Raw genomic sequence first — 22,129 nt, forward strand, 5'->3', positions numbered from 1 at the left:
TATCCTGAATATCCGTGGAAACTGCGTTATCAGGCGTGTGATTCGACTATCCATTTGAATATTTCTTCTTGACTGGAATTGCTAGAGACGGCCGCCATAGTGACAGGAACAAATTTGATACAAACGAACGCGTTTGCCAGTACGCCACTTTGAATATCACCTCCTTCCCTTTACTATCCACGCTCTTCTTACATCCTCCTGTCCTCATCTTTCATCGTTTCCCAATCCCAGTCAAATCTCTTCTCAGATCACCTTCCTTAACTCTATCTCTACAAAAGTCATCACTTACACATTGCCGTACTGTCTTTGAACTCCTACACCAAGCCTGCGTATTACTTCTCTTCCTCTACCCCCAATCCATCAATCCCTCAATCCCAAATATCCCCCAGTGGTCTCTCGCGACTAGATTTGTCCGCTTATCTCTATCAAAATGGAGATAGATAGCGCCACAGCAGATCCCGAGGACGTGCATTTTCTTTATATCAACGCTTTACTCCCCCCTCAGCTTCCAGGCGAGGAAGAAAATGATGTTGCATCTCGAGAAGAATTCCTTCTTTCAGTCCTGAGACACACCGTGGTAGACTTCAAAAAAGGCCCGGGTAGTGCTTGCGGATGTTGGAACCAAATTGAGAAGACTCTTGACTGGTGTACAAGCTTGAGATCAGTGAACGGTTTCTCTGGTATATCTCTCTTCGAAGCATTCAATTCCTTTCGTGATGGAGGTAAAATCATCCATGAAATGTTTTATTACATGAATTGTGGGCTGAATTGTTGACTTTTATCGCAGATTATCTAATACTATTTTTTCGGGCCTTGGAGAGCATTCTTGCGTTTGAGGCAATTCCGAACGGCGTGATAGTAGCCTACTTCTCTGTGGTGCCTCCAGCAGAGACCGTCATGAGCCATGCCTTTGTCCTCATACATTTCCCTTCGCAAGCGATCCAAATCCAGTGGAAAGAATTCAAACAAAAGGAGTTTCTGGAACAGCTCTCTAATTTTCTCGAGCGTTTGGATTACGAATCGCCCAAGTCTACAGAGATGTCGAAGCCCAAAATACTTTCAGAGTTGCTCATGAGCATCCTATTAGCGCAGGGACGGGTCTACGCCTCACAAAAAACCATTTTCAAAAAGATCCGAGACAGTTTATCAACTTATGACGGGCAATCTACGTGGAGACGTTCCCCGTTTTACCTCGCTCTAAAGGTCGTCGTTCAGCTTCGACCATCCGTTTCCGAAAATGAGAACGAATCATCACAGTACAAAGAATTTATGCTCTTCTTCTTGAGCAAGATCGCCAAACTATTTCTCCGAACTAATGCCTCACCTGAAATGCTTCAGCTAATCTCCAACAAACTCGCGCGTCGTGTTTGTAAATCGGAGAGCTTTGTTTCACCAGGTGTCATGCAAATCGTGAAGGAAGTCACACATCAAATTTATCGTCGCCTCCAAAGCGAATGGAAAATGATAAGAACGAAAAGTCTTCATTCAATCCAGCTGCTTGAACCTGACCCAGAAGAAGAGATATGTCTGGAACTGAGCTCATTAGTGCTCGAACAAATTGAGAAAGCAACGAACCATCGCGCTTACAGAGCTGACAATCGTTCTAGTGGCCATGAAATGTTTAAGAAAATTCCTACCAACAGGCTGGAGCTGCCAAGCGTCGAGTCTTTAGAAGGTGTCAAACAGATTGACTTTTACGCCCTCGCCGACTTTGAGCATTGGGTCGAGTATAACCTCGACGCCTGGACAACACTCACCATTTCGGAATGCCTAGACAAAGACTATCGAAAGCTCAGTATTCTTATTCAAACCTACATTTCTCAAGCTTTGAGTATCTACCGTGGCAGTGTCGAGCATGTAATGCTTCTTACCTCAGTTGATTTGGGGGTTGCGCTGGACCGTCTAACATGTGAGAGATTTCCCTTCTTTAAGCAACTCTCGCCGGAGATCCCGAAAGACTTCTTGATACGAATTTATTTAAATAAAGAAAGAGACTTCAAACGTTCACACAGAATTGAAGAGTATGTCGCCAAGCGGCATGCTGAGAGGTCTCCCACCACGGGGTCGGTATTTACTCGTCAGGGGCCCATTATGGCAGCGACCCTTCCAGAATTGTTATACGATGATGAGGAAAATTGTACCGTATTGAAGGAACTTGAAAATAGGATAAGCGACCAAAACTCCGAATGTCGTCGGGAAAAGCTATCGGAATGGGAGTCACTGAGCAAGAAGTATGCCCAGTTGCAGGACAGTCATTTGATGTTAGAGCACGATAGACGAAGAATGACAAAATCAGGATACCACAGCAAGGTTAATTGTGAAAAGTGCAAACTAAAATCAGAAGCATCGTCATTGACAATCGAAGTTGGCGAAGAATCATTGCCGAGTGATCCGAAATTCATGCTTTTCGAAATGCGAGCACCAGCGGCACTGGTTTTCTGGAGAGATGCAACATGGGCGATTCTTGACGGCATATCTAACAACGAGCAGAAAAGAAGTAGAAGCTCGACATATGACATCCAGTCTAAGTACGAGGCCTTGCAAACATTCTGGACAAGCCCGCGGCCGCGACTGCAGGTAATGTCTCTCATTGCTCCCCCTGCTCGAGGACCTATTCCGGTCTCCAAAATCATTGAGACTGGAAACGAATACTAAGGGGATTGACTCTTACGGAAAGTGATTTTGATGTACGAGACACTATTGAAATGGAGATTAATGACAGGAACGAGCTTTTTGTTGCTAAGGAACAGCCCAGCAATAAGGCGCCTGGGACACTCCCATACTTTTCAGTTGATTCTGATTCTTTATCTGATGAAGATATGTAATTATTACATTGTAAGGGGAGAGTAAGAGACTTAGGGTGCAGAGATTGGGAAAAGCAGAGTTGACTGCATCATCGGTGTGGTTACAAATGGAGGTCAGTTGAAGACAATGTATTACTATCTTCAGAAATACTTGCAATGCAATAATAGCATTGAATCAGTCAAGCGATTAGACAAATAGTATTCCGATGCCGTTATATGCTATGAATGTGGTCATTCATTTTCGAGCTTTTAGTGTAGGGAAACGCTGATGAATGGGAATAATTGATCATCCAGGAAATTTACTTGCACATTTTTATATTCTATACATTCTTCTGTCACCAAATAGCAATATTATTAGACAAATAAACAAGCTGTTCGGGCCTTCGGCTGTAACATCACAAGTGTGCAACCCCCAGTTACGCCCCGGTAATCTGATCGACATTGAAGTGCCACCTTTTTATCTAAGGGAATTAACATGCAAACATCATATGGGGGACGAGTGCATAAGCTTATTCAAGCTTAGAAACAAGATTGGAACATTTGAAGTTTTATCGAGATCGTAAAGAAGACCTATAATTCGTCATTCTCTAGCTTGATGTCAGGTCATCTTTTAGTCATCTTCTTGTGATGACCACGTACATATACGCCTGGAATATTGGGGGTGTTTCCAATAGCAGTGCTACTTAAAAACTATTGGCGGTTCAAAAATGACCTTATTGTTTACGAAACATCCTTCGAAATTGACTTGCTGACGGCTTTATGATTTTCTAACCCTGTTTTAGGCTTTATCAAGCGAAACAGTAGTTGGCCCCAAAAAGTTGGGTCCGTTGTTTTAACTTTCAATCCTCTTTCAGACACGCAAAAGGGACCAAGATTTCATGATCGTCGGGTTCTAGATATTCGTGTTTGAGGTTATTTCGAATGTTATTCACCGCCAGCTTTTGAAATGCTTTTTGAGTCAGTTTTATGAAGATTCAAGATTTCCGAGTTCGGTCATTTCCCAATATTGCATCCCGAAGCTATTCTTGCCCGGTGGCTTCGACTAGGTCAGCGAACACGCCGGCTATTAACGCCACCATATGCCATGCACGCCACATGGGCTATAATAAGAACAGTGTCCCATGTGTTCGGAATCCTGAAAGGCGTTGGTCAGATTAACAAATTCCGAATAGAATGAGGCAAGAATTAATGACATACAATCCGTAACTATTGCCTGTAGAATTTAATACCTTAGAAGGATACGATAGTTAACTCCTAAAGCATTTATCAAGCCGACCGGGTAGCATCAACTATACCTCGTCGCTAGCCAATTCGGGCACGTATGATGGCGATCGAGGCGAGTTGACAAATGTAGAGTTCGCGCCGGGCAAGGTGGAAGTTAATCTCCGAATAATAATTAATTTCTTTGTTTGATAGTACCGTAGTATACTTTAGATAGCAAAGGTATTTACGTCAATTGATGCTTTGTTGACCGTTGCCCTACGTTCAGCTTTTACGCTAATCTTGGACATCATGACATGGGTGGCCAGACGTTGTCTATACTCTATCAATTGATGATTGCAGCATTGGGGATTTTGAAAGTGTCTATAGGGCGGTTGAGGCGCGGAACTTAAGCGGTACAAGATCTTGTACTATAGACAAGCAAGGCAAGATAAGGCATATATTAAACGTCCCTCTGAATAAGACTATGAGGAAGAACTTGTGATTTTCTACAGTCATTAACTGCTGTACCACCGCTTAGTAAAGGAATCAGATAAATCAAGAATTGGGGAATGTCACGGTACCAAGCAGATAAAACTCCGTAGCAAAATAAACCAATTAAATGATTCGAGGAAACTAAAGTTGCATGAAAAGTACTGTCTTTCGATTTCCAAATTGGATTCCATTTCAATATCGAGTGAATGCCTATATCAAATGAACTAGAGCATAACGGCTCTTTTTCAACCCTATGCAATTTAAAGCTCTTATTCAGCCTCACTGACTTTACTATAATTAATATGGCGTGATCTTCTAGGACCGGTAGATCAGTGAACGACTGGGACGCTGAGCAATCTACAGACTCAGCTAGAGATAACGAAACATAACCGCGAGCATCGCACATTTACTAGATATATGGTTATCAAGTAGTATATGCGTTGTTGATCTCTTGCTATCTCATGCATAAGATAGATCATGAGGTAGCATTATTATTATCTACTCCTCACCGCACTGTCTGTATATGTTAACTAGTGACTCGGTGCAACCGTGTCTTGAGAACGTGATGTGCATAACCCACCTGTTGACAATGGTCGCAGCCGACTTCATTTGGGGGAGTGGAGAGTTCTTTCGACTTCTGCTATCTACCCCGCCAAACAGTAGGGCGTTTAGACGTCTTTCACTATGTTGTCGGTTCAGTGACATCTACTGGAGTCACACGCTCGGTACGTGTGCAAATGCAGGAATGTGCTTGCCCAGCGCTTGGACTTCTGGAGTACTGCGTGGTTGGAAACAAAGGACAGTACGTAATCACAGAGGAGGCCGGCGGTCACGGGCAGCTTCAGGGATGATTAATGATGAAGATGAAGGGGGGCTGAGATCAGGCCGAGACGAGTCACGATGCAACCTCAGCCAACGCTGTTCCCACCGGTCTGATAAACACCGACATGGTGAAACGGACTAGAGAGGGCGCTTCGAGACGAAAGCCGTAGACGCTGCCATGAATAACCAGGCCATTCGGGTGTTATTTCTGATGTAGTGGGCTCATTTCAGCTATGTTGAACAGTATCAGAAAGGTAGAGAGAAGGTGAATGTCTGTCGATGTTCAGAGAAGTACCAGGGGCAGCCTCAGGCAGAGAGCGCCGCGCGCCAATAGGACGCTGCCCCTGCGCACAGACCACGCCGGCCCCTTCTTAGCGTCGATTAGCGGTTTCCATCAATACGTACACCACCAACTAATTATACTCTCTTCTGCTATCTAATTGGCATCATTTCTTTGTACATGCAATCCCCGTCGCCAATCATCTCTCCCCGCGCTGAGCGATCCCTCGCTGCTTCCATTTTACTGGCCTGAGAGTACTTGAATTGTTATGTGGTGATTGTCAATCACGAACTTGATGCCACTTCCTTGTTATTCAATGTCACGTTGACAACAAGCAATCTAATGTGTATGGTCGGCCACAGGCAGCGTTTCTTCTGGAATTAGAGCGACAGTTGACCAAACATGAAGCAAGCCACGTCCTACCCAATCAGATCCATCGCCGGCATATCCTCTTCTGTTTCATGTGCCTCTTCTGTTTCATCTGCACACATGCACGTTCATCGCACGCTCGGGACATAGCAGCTTGATCAGCCGGCAGGTTGTACGAGTGTGCGAGTTAATAAAAGGCAAATATAACCATCTAAATGACCAGGATATACAAAATTTAGCCTTTTGACTGGGCGATCCGGCCATCGTCATGTCCTTTGTTGCGTATTCCTTGGTGATGATAATAACCTTGAGGTTCGCACCATTATTACTAGAATTAGTCTCAATATAGCCTGTGGAGTGATCGACAATGCCTAACAGCTTGACCGACTCGTGGAGGTCGTGTGGCTTGAGGTCATGGTAACGTTGGTAGAGTTGTGCTGCTGTGTGTGCTGCGCTGACCCCAGGTTACAGTAAGCCACGGCTGCCACGCTTAGATTTGGCTGACGCCGGTCCTGCGTGCGTGTGACTCTGCCTAGCACAGGAAACAGCTAGCCGCACGGCTTGGGGATAGAAAATTGGAACCCCTACTATATTTCGACATTTGGTAGTGTACGCCAAATCGAGATGACTACCATCGTGGCGCTCCTTTGGTGTTGCGCCGCCCGCTTACCGAGTTCCGATTATACTTCGACTGTTACATTCCACAGCCTGGGACAGACTTCCCTCGTTGTGGGGGAGCGGCTCTTGGAATGCACACTCAATGTGATGTCTCTAACAGAAGCAGGAAAGAAACTAGCGGCAGGCGCAAGTCACAGCATCGGGTGGCTGCAACGAGAAATTTAGTGCCGCCCTGGGAGTAACCCTATCAGCTTCTGCGGCAGACACCAGGACTGCTATATAATCCCCCATGACACCCGTCAATCTCATATCGATTTCTCCTCCCCAGTCAACAAAGTCTCCGGATAACCAGCCTCTCCTTTACATTCCTTTCGGTACAATCGTCTCATTCCCTTGAACGATCTAGTATACATTACACTCCTTCTACCAGCCATGTCTTCTGCGAAGTACATCTTTTCCGGCGCTGCCATTTTGGCAGGCCTCATAGGCGCCCAAGCCAAGCTTGACACAAGCTCCTCGAACAACGTTGCTGTCTACTGGGGACAGAACTCGTACGGTGCCTCCAGTGGTGACCTGGAACAGCAGGACCTTGCCCACTACTGCGACGACGACAACATTGACGTTTTGATCATGTCTTTCGTCACCAACATCAATGGCCAAGGTGGTGCTCCTGAAATCAACTTCGCTAACACCGGCAATGCATGCTCTACCTTCAGTGGTACCAACCTTTTGAACTGCCCTCAAGTTGGGTACGTTAAGAAACAACCATTCAAAGAGAGAAGATAACTAACCCCAGTGCTAAATAGTAAGGACATCAAGACCTGTCAGTCCAAGGGCAAGACCATCCTCCTTTCCATCGGCGGTGCCACCTATAGCGAAGGTGGCTTCCAGACTCAAGATGCTGCCGTTGCCGGAGCCAAGTTGATCTGGGAGACCTTCGGTTCTTCCACCAACGGCACTGCCAACCGCCCATTCGGAGATGCCGTTGTTGATGGATTCGACTTTGACTTTGAATCGACTGTTTCAAACATGCAATACTTCGGTAACGAGCTCCGCAGCCTCATGGATGCCGACACCAGCAAGAAATACTTCTTGACCGCTGCTCCTCAGTGCGTCTACCCCGATGCCGCCGACAACGCTATGCTTGACGGTGCTGTTTCCTTCGATGCCATCTTGGTCCAATTCTACAACAACTTCTGCGGTGTTCAGAACTACCACTCTGGCTCCAGCACCCAAACTGCCTTCAACTTTGACCAATGGGACACCTGGGCCAAGAACACCTCCAAGAACAAGGATGTCAAGGTCCTCCTCGGTGTTCCCGCCAACACCGGCGCTGCCGGCTCTGGATACTTATCTGCCTCCGACCTCAAGCCCGTCATTGACTACTCTGCTACATTCTCCAGCTTCGGTGGTGTTATGACATGGGACGCCTCTCAGGCCTACGCCAACAATGGCTTCCTTGCTGGTGTCAAATCTGACTTGCCCAGCGGCAACTCCACCACTTCTCGTATCATGCGCCGCCTTCGCCCTTACTGGTAAATTAACCAACCTTTAAAGTCTCTGGCAGACTAGACTGGTTATGAAACCAAAAATCACGACATTCTTTCTGCTGGCTGAGAAGCTGAGGAGAAATTCTAGCTGAGGAATAAAATCGAAAGCCTATTTCCTTTCTTTCTTTTTTTTTACCATACCCCGATTTGTGAAAATCGTCGCTCTCTAGACCGGATCGTGACTTGACAAAAGGTTCGCTGATCATCCGCTCGCTTTGTTTGAGAATTCATGTTTTGCCTTTCCTGCTTGGTTTTGTATATATATCATCTACCATTCGCCTTGTACATAGTTAGAAGCCTTAACAAATCGAGCATTTGATCGTCGAACAAATCTATTCTCATTCGTGAACCCCGAACATAAAGGTAGGTGATTATAAATGCTACAAGCGCTTTATTAGGAAAAACAAAAACATACCGCCCCAGTCTACAATATTAATACATAGACGATGGAATCTAGAATTCCGCTGGAATGTAAGCTAGTGGAAATCGCGCGACGATCCGAATCCAGATCATCTGGCCCGCTTCGGCCTGTAGGTGAAGTTAGTCATCTGCGCAGTAGGGGCAGATCGTAGAAATAATCTTCCCGTTAAAGCTTTAATGTTGAACATATGACATTCTTCCTTAGTTTTTCGCGCAGAAGAGCTGACCTTGCACGTACGTATATTCTACATCATACGTCATCTCGCAGGGGGCAGATGAACAAGACTGCGATTTCTTTCTTTGAATGATAACAATAACTACCTCGTTCTGCAAATAGCACCACAGGAGCATGCGTTACTGGGCAAATCTCCCTTGCGGCATGCAACACGCACCGAACTTCTGTGTCGGCAGGCAACAAGGAAGAAAAATCGATGATTTTACGTCTTTTTTCTTCCCTTCGGAAATAGTTAGTGGCTGAATATGTGTCCTTGATTCTATTTTAGTTTCAGGGATTCTATTTATGGATTTGAAGAAAGCGAAGCATTGTTTCTCTAGATATAGTTTCTGGGAAGTCACGTGGCATTCATAACCCTTATTACTCCGACTGTTGGTATTGGCTTCAATTGATGTCGACTGGTATCTAAACAGGAACATTATATTCACAGTAGCTCGAGTTCACAAATTCTTATTTTAGATCTTTTATTTGATATTCTAGAAATGCAAATTGTCATAGAAGAAAATTATGTTAGAAAAAGAACAATTTGTGACAACATCATCTCATCAATACAGGCCACCTTTCCGAACATAAACTAATTATGTTCACAACATACTAATTTTGTCGTCATGAATTATGAAAATCGGAGCTGAACAGTACATACTACGTTTAACGTATGTACGCGAACTATTCGGCTTCCTCTTCCTCTCGAGCAGCAGTCAAATAGTATTTGCCCTTTGCTTCACCTTCCTTCTCATGCTCGATAGTGATTCGGGCAAGGTGACTAAGCGTATTCTCAATTTGAATATCTCCCTTACTTCTTGACTTCCGGCCAAGGTTGTTGAGCCACTCCATTTTGTTGAGAGTGAAATATACCAGTGCGATGACGATTGTTACTCCAAGCGAATAGCCCCAGATACGTACCACTGTGACAATATCCGTCCATCCATTAGTCGTTTCGTGAAACTGGTCTGCTGGATGCGTTGGCATATCTTGATTGGTAAACCAGCCGAACAGGCAGAAAATCGTAGCGAGAATGTCAACACCAACAATTGCCCCAACTAATGGAATTGATGGAAGAGTATCCGCTCCTCGTGTTACAAAAATCAACCAGTTCTCCGTCAGCGCAACTTCGAGGAACATAACCTCCTGTATGGAGCCCCAGTTTTGGATAATGCCGCCAGAGGGAATGAACATGCTACCACGAACAACCCAGGTGCCCAAAGCCAGTAGTATTCCCAAGACGACCGATATGAACCAGATTTTGGGAAGTTGCCATTCAACAGGTCTCAGCTCGAAGGATGCATTGTCATACGCCACTGCGACCGTGGCCAAGTCCGCAAACAATGCTAGAAAAACAATCAACTCGGGTCTAATTGTTTCATTGAGAATGATCATCGTCGTGACAAGAAATATTTCCAGATGCAGACACAATGCAATTCTATACTGGATGTATGCTTTCATGCGATGAAATATTTGTCGTGCTACCTTAATTGAGTCAATGATAGTCGAAAGCCCGGGGGCCAGAAAAACTATGTCTGAAGCCGATTGTGCTGCTTCCGATGCCCCTTCAACGGCTATACCACAGTCCGCCTTTTTCAAAGAGGGTGCATCATTCACCCCATCACCTGTCATAGCAGTTAAATGCCCACGTTCTTGGAGCATCTGAACCACCTGATATTTGTGCTCCGGGAAAACCTCTGCGAATCCATCCGCCTTTTCCACTAGATCATGAGCCATTGCTCCACTGAGACCACCATGAATTAGCCGTTCTGAATTGTAAACCTTGGTTCCTAGCGCAAGCATTTTGCACGTTTCCTTCGCGATTGCAATAGCATCACCTGTCAGCATTTTTACACTAATACCCAATGCCTGTGCCTCAGAAATTGTCTTAGCTGTGTCTTCACGTGGCGGATCGAACATTGGCAGCATGCCTAATAAGGCCCAATCCTCACCCTCCTTCTGAACAGCCACTCCGAGTGATCGGAAGCCTCGGTGAGCGAATTCCTGCGCTTTGTTTCTGTAGAGCTCTGCAGTTTTAGGCGAGCATTTGGTCAGAGTTAGAACCGCCTTTGGAGCACCCTTAGTACACGTATAACGAATACCATTACAGGTGCAAACTGTGACTATGCGCTTCGATACGGGGTCAAATGGCGTGAATTTCTCAGTTTTCCAGCCCTCTTGGAGAATATCCTTTGCCTTAGGGAAGTCTTTAAGTGTCAGAATAGTCACTTTGTCAATGGGGTCCAGAGATTGTATGTTATGGGAGGATGCTAAAGCGGCTACTGCCATCATCCAATTCACGTCGACACCCTCTGCGACATAAGGATTTCGAATACTTAGTTTATTAGCCGTGAGAGTTCCAGTTTTATCAGAGCAAAGAATATCCACCCCCTAAAATAGTAAGCAAGTATTCAGTACTAAAACAGACCTGGCAATGACCTACTGCGAGGGACTCAATAGCTGTAAGCTTCTGCACGATTGCTTGCCTGCGTGCCAGATATGCCGCACCCACTGCCATGGTTGTAGTAGTGACAACAGGCAAGCCTACTGGTACTCCAATAATCAATAGCACTAAGGTAAATTCCAACAATGTTTGGCGACCAGGGCTGGCGATCGGGATATGGCGATAAATCCCCCCAATCCAAGCTGCTAATATCCACGCCATGACGAGAACTAGCAGTGATGTACCAATGCCATCCATGACAATTTCGAAATGCCCTTTATCGCCCGCCCCAGCTACCATGCTTGCAGTTCGTCCGACGAATGATGTTTTAGCCGTCGTCTGCACAACGGCATAGGCCTTCCCCCGCTTACAGTTTGTTGTATAATAAATCACGTCTCCCATATATCGGTCGACAGCATGGGATTCACCCGTAATGGCTGAATGATCACAGGCGAGAAGTGAATAGCCTTTTCGACTTTCTTTCTTGTCATCCTCGTCGGCCTCTCCAGCAGAGCCGCCACTTTCCTTCTCTTTGGATTTGTCGCCTTCAGGCGTCTCCTCATTTTCATCACTTTTATCTTTATCCCCTTCGTTGGATGAGTCATCAAAAACACCTTCTGCTTGCATGCGTTTGAACTCTTCAAATCCATTTGGATCATCATAAGAACAAATTACTTTAGCGTCAGCAGGTATGACAGTTCCTTCACCAACAACAATCTACTTGTATCAGCACGATAAAACCATATTTTCAATCGTATAGCTTTTCATACCACATCTCCAGGGACCAGCTCACGAGCGAGGATCTCTTGTTGTCTACCTTCACGGACTACTATGCATCTCAATGCAATATCTCCTTTCAAGCTTGCCACAACATCGGCTGCTTGTTTTTCCTGATACCACCCAACGGAAGCATTGAGAAACAAAATACCAATGATGACTCCGAAGTCTACCCAGTCTTTAAGACCAGCAGCGAGGAGTACGGCTATCTCCATTACTATTTACCACAGAGTTAGTTATATGTCAATCCAGAAAAACTAAAACGGCTCTAAACTCACCATATAAAATAGGGCCCTGAAAGTACGACATGAATTTCTCAATGGGGTTTTCCTTTTGAGATATCAACTCGTTCCATCCAGACCGGCGTCTACGGTTGCTCACTTCCTCTTCTGTCAGGCCTTCTCTTATGTCGGTTATGAGCCAGTTCTCAGGAAATTGCTGAGTTCCTTCACCAGTTTCTTTCGCAGGTATCCATTTCTTTCTCCAGGGGGCGTACCATACCCGCCTCATCTCCCCTTCCTCAGTAAACTCGCCTTTCCCCGGCTCTCTATAAACTGACACGTACTTAACCAGTCTCTCATATTCGTCTAGAGTTGGATCATTTACAACACTCATTGCTCGGGACATCCGCCGCTCGGCACGAGACATGCGTCGCTCGGCACGGGATTGCTGCCTTGAGCGTGATTGCTGGCCTTCAACATCACTAGAATTTCGCGGATCACTTGACATTTTGACAAGCAATCAATTTTCTCTTGTCGATGTGGTAATTATATAGATGATCATTTCTCTGAAGTCAAGACAAGGCGTCGGGTATAACAATAGTGTGCTTTTACCTGTATAGACAGTTGTGTTTCCCTTTAATCCCAATGCAAAATTTGAAATTCATTTTGGCTCACAAACTGTCCAACAACGCACACAATATTGCTGCACAGCATACAGGTGAAAGCCAGCTCACACTGACGTACTTCGAAAAATCTGCGAATTCCCCGGGTGCCCAACATTCGAATGATTTCGGACTGACGTATTGGCCTTGTTTTGGCGCAAATAAAAGTACTGGTATACTTCAATGGTAAAACTCTCGAAGGTGCCTCTATATACTATTCATTTAGCAGGAAACGGTATATTAGACTCTGAATCTAGGCAAAGGGGAGTGGAGAGTTATGTGGAGTTTGAAGACTCATGGAAATTTAAACCTGAAATCAATGGCCCGGAGAAGCGGCAGAGTTCAATAGAAATCGTGGTGCCTTGGTAGGTTTCTCAATTTATTTTCTGTTCTGAACGGTGCATTCCCTGGCAAATGTCAATAGGCTTCCCGGTGAATCCGACTAAAGTCACGGAGAAAGCTAAACAAGCGATTACGACAGAGAAGATTTTTATCCCCACGATGTGTCGAAATCAAAAGCAATAGAGTCGATGAATGTAATACCGAGGATAGGATAGGATTGGGGAGAGACAAAGGAAAAATAGAAGCGGTGCGCGCAACGTGTGACGGCGTAAGATAGAAGGAAGGAGCGACTCTTAAGGTTGGGACGACTTACCTTCTTGCACTGACTGTGTAAGACAGTTCCTGTGAAAATATTCCATCGTGACATTATTTTCACCAGAAATTATCCTTATTTCCGCATGCAACACAGTATCAAGTCATAGTTATTGATATTCATAAGGGTCATTCTCGGCATGGGACTATCGTTTGTCCAGGTACCAAACCACAAAAACGACTCTTACTATCGCTGTCACTGAGATTTATGTAGGCTTTCGGCACAATTGCGATCGTTTCCTTCCCTCTAGTCTTCTTGCATAGGCTACTGTCGCCTTGGGTAGAGCTTCCCCGACTTCCTGAACAATGGCTTGCCTTCCGGAGTGGCCTGGCTTGGACTCTGTTCAAGGACCGGGTAGGGTTTTCTGAGGATGTTGTATTGGATCATGAATATGGCTTCGCAATCATCAGCACGGATCCCGGTAGGGTCTTTTGGAATACTCTATGGGTACGAATCTATGATAAATACACCTGTTTGAAACTTGTTAAGTAGGAGATTAGGGCCAAAGTCAAAACCCTCGCCCCAAAGGCCGTTTGCTACTCTATGACTACGCAGGCTCGGGCGGCCTCCAAGAGCTGAAATTGGTTGGGTTTCCTAGCAGGTTTGACCTGCGCCCCCTTGGACTCAATTTCTTTCGTGCCGACGGAAGCAATTGGACCAGGTTGTTTGTGGTCAATTATGGCGGCGGAAGAGGAACAGTCGAGATCATGGACATCGACTACGAGCATGCACAGGCTACTTACGTGACAACGATATCAGACGAGAGCCACACATTAAGATCCCCCAATTCAGTTTCACCGGTTTCTTATACATCTTTCTATGTTACGAACGACCACTATCTGATTCGGCGAAAACACCCAGTCCTGTCTTTTACAGAGACGATTCTCGGCCTTCCTCTGGGGTGGGTTACTTTCGTGGATTTCACTTTTCAAGTAAAACCCACATGTGCAATCGCTGCTGGGGGAATTCCATTTGCAAATGGAATAATCGTGACGCCGACTGGGAAAGAAGTGTTGGTCGCTTCAAGTAGCACTGACTTCGTGAGAATATACGAGCGCGATCCTGAAACCAACTCACTTTCTGGAGATTTCAATAAGGTCTACTTGACTTTTCATCCCGACAACCTCAGTTTCGATGGATCACTAGCCCTCGATGATCCAAGTGTTTTTGATCAAAAAGGCAAGTTTCTCCGCGGGGTCATCGTGGCGGGGTCTCCAGATGCTGGTAGACTATTTTGCATGGCAAAGGGCCCATACGGATGTGTAGCGCCGTCTGTTGTTGCAGAAATCCGTCGAGGGCACGGTCCAGATCTCAGTCCATTTCCAGGGAGTCTTTTCAACCTGCATAGCAAATACTATGCTCGAACTCTTTATGCTGGTAAGTAACAAAGAGACATATATTTTCGAGCTAGACTAACACCGTATTACAGATGATGGAACGAACTATCCTAGTAGCACATCTGGTGACATGGACTCCAGGCGAGGTCGACTTATTATTAGCGGACTTTACGCTGATGGACTACTGGATATAACTTGGGATCCAAGAGAGAACGTTGCTTGAAGACGCTGAGTACTTGATTGGAAACTTTTGAGCCTGTCTTTACATGCCCTACATTGATTGTGACAATACCCGTGAGAAACACCCAAATACATTCTTTTCGAAACATCATACATCATGCAAGTAATTTTAATAAACAGCCCATATTGAGTATCTTAATCAATATTTCTCCAGGGACCACTGCCAGAAAGGTCTCGAACATCAGGTGAAGTGATATCATGAGCATCAGCGTCGAGCAACGGATTGTCGATTGTGGTGGAATTATTATTTGCGATCTCATCCCTTTCATTCTGGATGTTGTTTGGATCATCGTAATATGGAAGCATTCGAGGAATAGCCGATGAGCCCCCAGTACCATTCCTAGTACCATTAACCCCCGTACCACGACGGAAAGCCGAATTGTTAAATGTCCACGACCTAGAGCCGAAATACAAGAACCCCAGCTAACCCCTATCAGCAGTTTACTACCCGCCAGTAAAGATAAATACATACCTTTATACCCAACCCAGCAATCGCAGCGACAAAAACCAACACTGCAACCCTTCGTTCGTTCTCGCTCCACGGTTCCAAACAGCTCTGCTTGTACCCCATCGACTTTTCACAGACATGATCGTCATTATTGTCCCGTTCTTTGAAAGGCCATGCTCTATCATGAGTACTTCGTAGACCACAGCACTGCAATCTATCCTGAATCGAGCGTATTGCAGTCACGTCTTTGTTGCGGTAGTAAGTCTGCCAGGCCTGTTCGAGATGACAGTTGTTATCGCTTGGCGCTATATATGTAGCAGCAAGAGTTGCGAGAATGGTCGGAAGTATAGTTAAAGCATTTTCGAAGATTGAATAAAGGAATGGAGAAAGAATGGACGGAGCCTGGTGGGCAGAGAGGGTAGCAGTCTCGATGGCGTTGTCTCCTGTCGTGATGCGTTTTCTGCGAGAGATTGCACGCTCAAAACGGGATGCAAATAGATTCGCGACGACTACTATGAAAAGAGATCCAAACGGGAAAAGGGTGGCGATCGCACTGATGGAGGTTGGGAATGGCAGGAACAGAGAGATGGTTCGTGACCATGCTATGCTGGATGACTGTGAGTATTCTGATCATCCCCGTTATATGAGAGGCATGGACCTACCCCCCTAATACGACAGAAATGCCGATAAGCTAGTTGCGTTGATTTTTGTGGATTAGTTGACTCCTCCTCAACTTTGTAGAAGATTGATAAAATGTTCGATTGCAGATATATATCCACATGAGGTAGAGCTTACCGAAACAAGCAATGTGATGATAAAGCCAGCTGGGATAGGCGACATGATTGTGGGCATATGAATGTTCTGCTTTCCCTCAATTTCGAAAAGAGATGGATTTGTTTTTCGTCCCGAATTTCTGTAATAAGTTGTTACAAGAAAAGGGACGAGGTTGCAAACATGCAGCCTTATTTACGTCTGGTCTCAAGCACCTGAGGTGGGGCAGCCAGCTCGCGCATAACCCTGTCTGTCTGTCGGTGGTCATTTTGTGATACAACCAGGGATCTGCATTCCAGTCAGTCAAGCCAATCCAAATACATGCTTATTCGCGTCATTTATCCCGATTTATGTCATCTACAGAAAGGGGTTACAATTTATGAACACGAGACTTTCCCACAAATGGTTTAATATTTGGCTGCGTATATGAGTCATTTCAATGTGATATACGTTATTCAATACATTCTCGCCTTCCTCCGACTATTCCAATGGATTATTTAGTTTCAAATAATCCCAGAAGCCCTAGAAGAATCTAAGAGTAAGCAGCGATAGCGCTTGAAAATGTAGCATCAACCGCCTTAATGCTAGTAGCAATAGTGCTAGGACCTGAACATTAGTCGACAGAGTAGCCGTCAAGCTTTGCAGGTTCTTCAAGTCAGTCAAGACAAGGGAAGAGATACCGGCCGACTTGGCTTTGGCTTCCTACAAAGTCGCACATTAGTTCACGTCCTTTGTCTTGACTTTCAACTAAAGCTAGAAGAATATTGACGAACCTAACTAACAAGGTCACCGGTAGTCTGCTCAATCTCGGGAATCAAGCTCAAAAGGTAAGGAGTGACGCTGCTGCTATCGGCGGCACTGAATGCTGAGGACGCGGTAGTGTCGGTGATGGCTTTTTTGATGTCCGGCTCCACGGTGCTTTCATCGGTGGTGATGGGGACAGTACCAACCAGAGTGCCGTCAAAATTTTTGATGGCCGTAATTAGGGTGCCCACATTCGTGCCGATAGTTTTGAGATCAGCAAGGACAGTGGAAGCATCGCGACGAGCGAGAGGGCTTGCTGCCACGAGGGTACCCAAGAGGAAAAGAGTGAGGCCTTGAGAACGCATGTTAGTTTTTAAAAGAAAGATTATTTTTGAAATCTGTTTGGTATTGAAAGTCGTGTTGGATTGGATCGTCTTTATACTGATATAAGTGCTGAGAGGAAGGCATTCCTTTTATACCTGAGTTGGTTCATGTCGGCCATGATGCTTTTCAAACTGACACAAGCATATCTTCAACAGCACTTATGAGAATAATGCATCTCATTCCGAGATCATGTTGTCTTCAAACTTGTGATATTTTCATTGGGATATCGCTAACGACGCAGTATCATAACAAATCGCTAAATTAAACGAGAAGAATACAATTCTATTCCGTGAAAGCCAGAAGCACTTATTGGCCTATGACTGTTGTCGTCTCGGCACACATGAAGATAGGGTAGCATTGCAGAATGAGGCTTCGTAGTTGGATAATAATTACGCGGTATATGCTTCCTCGCAGTGCCTAACTGTGGGGTGCTGCATGGGTGGATAGATTCATATCGAGCTAAATGGCGCCATCCCGCAGCTTAAATAGTTAAGAGTCGATGAAGCAATCCATATTGGTACTCAATTGCTTGAAAAGATTGTGGGATTTTGTCACATGGGCCGAGGATGATCATACTAAGAATATTAATGCATCATCGTAGGCGATGAAAGCCGGGGAATTAATTCACCCAAAAAAGATAGCGGCTCTCTCATCTCTTCCCTGTCTTGGTCTTTATTTCTCTCAGTCATTTACAATACAGAAAGGCATGCTGGATTATTATTAGCAAGAGATATTACTCATATGTGCTAGGTGGACGTGGTTCCCCAGCCATCAATCAAGCACCATGATGAGATTCTTTTGAAATATTCATTCACTGATTCGTTGAAGTAGAAGTCAAACATGCCATGCTGCTTTTATGCCTCCCCATCGGCTAGAATGGCTCTTGACCAGTTTATTTCGCAGTCTTACCGGTTGGGATTTCAAAGAACACGGCTGGTTTTCCATCATCGGCGAAGGGTCGATCACAGCGGTAGTAAGTCTTTCGCTCGAATTGGATGATTTCGCCCTGCTTCAAGCTCGCGACATTGCCATCAGCTAAGGCGTCTTCGCGCCACTCGGTCTTGGGGTTCAGGAAATCCTCAAAGTTGTCCTCCTCTTGTAGGGAGTCCTTTGTTAGTAGATGGTCGAAGCCCACAAGCTCAACTGGAACAAGTTGTTGTGCCTCGGTAGACAGCCATGTCACCTTTTTATCCGTCTTTTTGACATCACCTTCCAAATGCAATTCCAACTCGAGATGAGTGACGACATCACCTGACTTCTCGATTTTACGGACGTAAGCATTACCCCAAGCCATGAGAGTAATTTCTTCATCCTGCTTGAAGCTCTTGGCATCCTCTTGTTCTAGAATGATCGAATCACTAAAGGCAACCTTCTTCGTACCCACTTCGGGGTTCTTGTTATGCTTGGGCCTGTCTTCCACGTAAGGTGCAGGAGCACCCTTCACCGTGGCTTTGACCAGACCTTCTTTGAGGATAGCGGTATGACGCGCTGACACAGGATCAATGTGCTTTTTGTTGGTAGACTGTAATATTGTTAGCAAAAATATGTTGCGACAATTGTTGCAAGGGGCCAAAATAAAGGATAGAAAGACTAACCCAGAAAATAGTCCAGTCCAAGTTGATGATATTACGGCTCGGACCCTGTTTCAGGATGAATTCTCTGAGGGCCGGAATTGTCATCCCTCGTCGTCTGATACCCCTAATTGTTGGGAAACGAGGGCTATTTCCACGTTAGCATATGGAATCTGCAAAGGGTTGTTTGACATACTCATCCCAGCCCCAGACAGCACCGCTGTCAACCAACTTCGTGAGCTTTCTCTTCGACAACAAGGTCCGTACAAAGTTCATGCGAGCGAAATCCCAGATTTGCACATTGCGAAGTTTCAAAGCATTCAACATCCACTCATACTGTGGGTTTCGGTCTCGGTACTCGATTGTTCTCAACGCATGAGAAATTCCTTCGACGGAATCTAAAATGGGGCAAGTGAAGTCATAAGTGGGATAAACCTTCCAGGTTGTTCCTGTTCGAGGGTGAGGAATCTGCTGGCATCTGTAAATGACAGGGTCTCTCATGGCCTTGTTCTTATCATCTGGGGAAATCTTGGCACGAATGCACCATTTCTGGCCTTCCTCAGAGCCCGATTTCATCTCCTCGAAATGCTTGAGGTTGTCTTCAACAGAAGCATCACGGCGCTTGCTAGGAATTCCGTGCATACGCTCATGAGCCATGGTCTCTTTGTCCGTGTCATCCGCATATGCGTTACCATCCTTGATCATCTGGATACAATAATCATGCAGCAGTTGGAAATAATCCGAGGAATAGGATACTTTGTCGGGTTTGATGCCCATCAATGCCAGGTCTTCCAGAATAGCGTCATGGTATTCTTCTTTTTCCTTCGAGGGGTTTGTGCTTTTTATTTTATCAGTACAGGCACATTGTAAGAAACTCGCGAAACGTACTCATCAAAACGCAGTAGCATAGTGCCGTTATACTTCTCATGCGCAAAGTAGTCGTTTAGCAATGCCGCCTTCGCATGTCCAATATGAAGATATCCAGACGGCTCAGGCGGGAATCGAGTCATGACACCCTTATCGGTATTGAGGAGGGCAATATCGTAGCTAGCACCCGCTTTCGACCTGGCTGCCTTCTTTGCCTTTGCGGCCGCATTAATGTCATCCACTGCTGCAGCTGTCCATGAGCAGAGCTCTTCCAAGAATCGGAACCATCGAGTCAGATGAATCAGAGTACCCTTCCGAACTGCAGCTACGGCGACGCGATTTCCACGGATTGCACCCCAGATAGCAATGTCAGGTGCGGACAGAGTGTAACCGACGAGGAACGAGCGAAGAACCAAATAAGAATCCAGACGCTGCAGAGGAGCTTCTAGCGCTTTGAAGTCAAGGGGAGTGTATTCATTTATCCGAGACAACCATAATTCTTCCTAGAGACACCCAGTTAAAAATCACGGAAATATTGCGTCGGAACAGAAACCATACCTTGGCCTTGTCTTTGCCCGTGAGAAAGGGAAACGTAACACGAAGCTCCTTGACGACAGCCTCGATACCTACGGCAGGCTGTCCGCTTGCGCCAGTAAATTCCACCACATCGCCACTAGGTAGAGTAGGGACAGTCTCGTAAACGATTTCAACGACAGGGTTTGGACGGGCCTCGTTGACAGAGGTTGCAATCAGCGTAGCGGGCAGCACAGTAGCCGGGTTTGCCCCGGAGGCACAGAGTAGTTTGAATGTTGCCATGATTTGCTGATCCGAATCGAATTGACAGTGTGAAAGGTATACAAACTAACACAACGCTATATAAAAAAAAAGCAAGACCGATTCAATCTATGGCGGGGTGAGTCAAACAGTGCCCCACAGCAACCCGTATATCGGCGCTGATTGGCCGCTGAGCCCGCACTGGAATGGACTCCGGCCGAACTGTTTTTCCGGTTCTCCAACTTCCGCAAAAACATTGTCAGTTCGCCGGCGCAGCAAGCTGACAACAGCTGGTAAGAGCAGCACGCACCCCATTTCATTGCCATGGCTTCCCCTGCCTCAGCTTTACCGGGGGCTTCAAGGAGGATTTTGTTCTCCGGCCGGTCCTCTCTGCGGACAGAGGTTCAGATTGCCCCTTTCTTGTACCCTCTTCTACAACACCAGGTCCGCAGTGCCTCAAGTAATCCTCAGGCCAGGGGAAAAAAAGACAAGGACAAAAACAAGCCCAAGAAGAAGGAAAAGGGCCCGAGGGATTATGAGCAGAAGGATCTGAGTCTAATTGACCGATACTCCCTCTGCGATGCTATGAGGTACGAACTGTTGGCTTGAAGACAATGCTGGTGCAATTCTCACTGAACCTAACAGATACATCCGTGCATTCGAAGTCGGACAGGACCGTGAAACGTCGAAATATGAGATTCACATTCGGCTCAAGTCTAAGCGGGACGGTCCTGTTATCCGAAACATGCTACGATTTCCACACGCTGTCCAGACCGAATCGAGAATATGTGTTATTGCTCCTCCGGGGTCGAAACATGCCAAGGATGCTTTGGCGGCAGGCGCTTCACTTGTTGGAGAACAAGAAATTTTTGATGCTGTCAAGAAAGGAATCATTGAATTCGACCGATGCATCTGCCACACGGACAGTCTCAATGCTATGAATAAAGCTGGGTTGGGACGATTCCTCGGCCCCAGGGGCTTGATGCCAAACGTCAAGAATGGCACCGTGGTTGACGACGTCGGAATTCGAGTGCAGATGCTTCGTGGAGGCACTGTGTATCGTGAGAGAGATGCTGTGATTCGGATGCCCATTGGCCAACTGGGTTTCTCGCCCGAGCAGCTCCGGGACAATTTACGAACCACACTTGAGCAGATCAAGAAAGATGCCAACCAGATGAGCGACCGTATTACCAAGGAGGTTTATGAAGTGGTATGCTACTAAACTCAATTTTGACATAATTTGTGCTAACACGCCACAGGTGCTGAGCTCAACGAACGGCCCCGGCTTCAGTCTCAATGGTGATTTCAAATCCGACAACTCTATCGACGCAACCTACCTAACTGGATTGTAAAATATCTGTTTCTATAATTTCTTTCCTAGAGTGTATCTTTATATAAGCATTTTCTATTTACGGCGTCTCATGGTATCAAATGAAGCAGCTATCTTTCATATATCCCCA

General features: G+C 45.7%; 8 protein-coding genes across 8 annotated transcripts; 4 read left to right on the plus strand and 4 right to left on the minus strand.

Annotated features, from left to right (window-relative positions):
- Positions 1 to 430: 430 nt before the first annotated feature.
- Positions 431 to 2,655, plus strand: BGW36DRAFT_424441 (uncharacterized protein; the record flags this gene model as incomplete). Its single annotated transcript, XM_046219961.1, has 2 exons — positions 431 to 722; positions 788 to 2,655. 2 exons carry the CDS (start codon positions 431 to 433, stop codon positions 2,653 to 2,655), a joined length of 2,160 nt encoding a protein of 719 aa, XP_046075531.1.
- A 4,365-nt stretch (positions 2,656 to 7,020) lies between these two features.
- BGW36DRAFT_424442 (putative class III chitinase) lies at positions 7,021 to 8,127 on the plus strand (the record flags this gene model as incomplete). Its single annotated transcript, XM_046219962.1, has 2 exons — positions 7,021 to 7,337; positions 7,395 to 8,127. The coding sequence occupies 2 exons, from the start codon at positions 7,021 to 7,023 to the stop codon at positions 8,125 to 8,127; spliced, it is 1,050 nt and encodes a 349-aa protein (XP_046075532.1).
- Positions 8,128 to 9,459: 1,332 nt separating this feature from the next.
- On the minus strand, positions 9,460 to 12,724 carry BGW36DRAFT_289494 (putative plasma membrane H(+)ATPase; the record flags this gene model as incomplete). The annotated part of the gene is made up of 4 exons (XM_046210672.1): positions 9,460 to 11,166; positions 11,219 to 11,935; positions 11,989 to 12,212; positions 12,274 to 12,724. 4 exons carry the CDS (start codon positions 12,722 to 12,724, stop codon positions 9,460 to 9,462), a joined length of 3,099 nt encoding a protein of 1,032 aa, XP_046075533.1.
- Positions 12,725 to 13,672: 948 nt separating this feature from the next.
- On the plus strand, positions 13,673 to 15,093 carry BGW36DRAFT_424444 (putative paraoxonase; the record flags this gene model as incomplete). Its single annotated transcript, XM_046219963.1, has 4 exons — positions 13,673 to 13,693; positions 13,747 to 13,980; positions 14,034 to 14,910; positions 14,963 to 15,093. The coding sequence occupies 4 exons, from the start codon at positions 13,673 to 13,675 to the stop codon at positions 15,091 to 15,093; spliced, it is 1,263 nt and encodes a 420-aa protein (XP_046075534.1).
- BGW36DRAFT_458925 (uncharacterized protein) lies at positions 15,087 to 16,498 on the minus strand. Its single transcript, XM_046222027.1, has 4 exons — positions 16,354 to 16,498; positions 16,221 to 16,249; positions 15,583 to 16,165; positions 15,087 to 15,533 (listed from the first exon to the last, which is right to left on the minus strand). The coding sequence occupies exons 1-4, from the start codon at positions 16,408 to 16,410 to the stop codon at positions 15,246 to 15,248; spliced, it is 957 nt and encodes a 318-aa protein (XP_046075535.1). The 5' UTR covers positions 16,411 to 16,498; the 3' UTR covers positions 15,087 to 15,245.
- A 604-nt stretch (positions 16,499 to 17,102) lies between these two features.
- On the minus strand, positions 17,103 to 17,438 carry BGW36DRAFT_356296 (cell wall galactomannoprotein; the record flags this gene model as incomplete). The annotated part of the gene is made up of 1 exon (XM_046213753.1): positions 17,103 to 17,438. The coding sequence occupies one exon, from the start codon at positions 17,436 to 17,438 to the stop codon at positions 17,103 to 17,105; it is 336 nt and encodes a 111-aa protein (XP_046075536.1).
- Positions 17,439 to 18,349: 911 nt separating this feature from the next.
- Positions 18,350 to 20,711, minus strand: BGW36DRAFT_290934 (glutamyl-tRNA synthetase; the record flags this gene model as incomplete). The annotated part of the gene is made up of 5 exons (XM_046210805.1): positions 18,350 to 18,979; positions 19,053 to 19,176; positions 19,225 to 19,866; positions 19,917 to 20,398; positions 20,454 to 20,711. The coding sequence occupies 5 exons, from the start codon at positions 20,709 to 20,711 to the stop codon at positions 18,350 to 18,352; spliced, it is 2,136 nt and encodes a 711-aa protein (XP_046075537.1).
- Positions 20,712 to 20,993: 282 nt separating this feature from the next.
- On the plus strand, positions 20,994 to 22,021 carry BGW36DRAFT_424447 (putative mitochondrial large ribosomal subunit protein L1; the record flags this gene model as incomplete). Its single annotated transcript, XM_046219964.1, has 3 exons — positions 20,994 to 21,259; positions 21,315 to 21,879; positions 21,929 to 22,021. 3 exons carry the CDS (start codon positions 20,994 to 20,996, stop codon positions 22,019 to 22,021), a joined length of 924 nt encoding a protein of 307 aa, XP_046075538.1.
- Between the last annotated feature and the right edge of the window lie 108 nt (positions 22,022 to 22,129).

Source organism: Talaromyces proteolyticus, assembly GCF_021365285.1.
Source record: "Talaromyces proteolyticus strain PMI_201 chromosome Unknown BGW36scaffold_3, whole genome shotgun sequence".
NCBI classification, from domain to species: Eukaryota; Fungi; Ascomycota; class Eurotiomycetes; order Eurotiales; family Trichocomaceae; genus Talaromyces; species Talaromyces proteolyticus.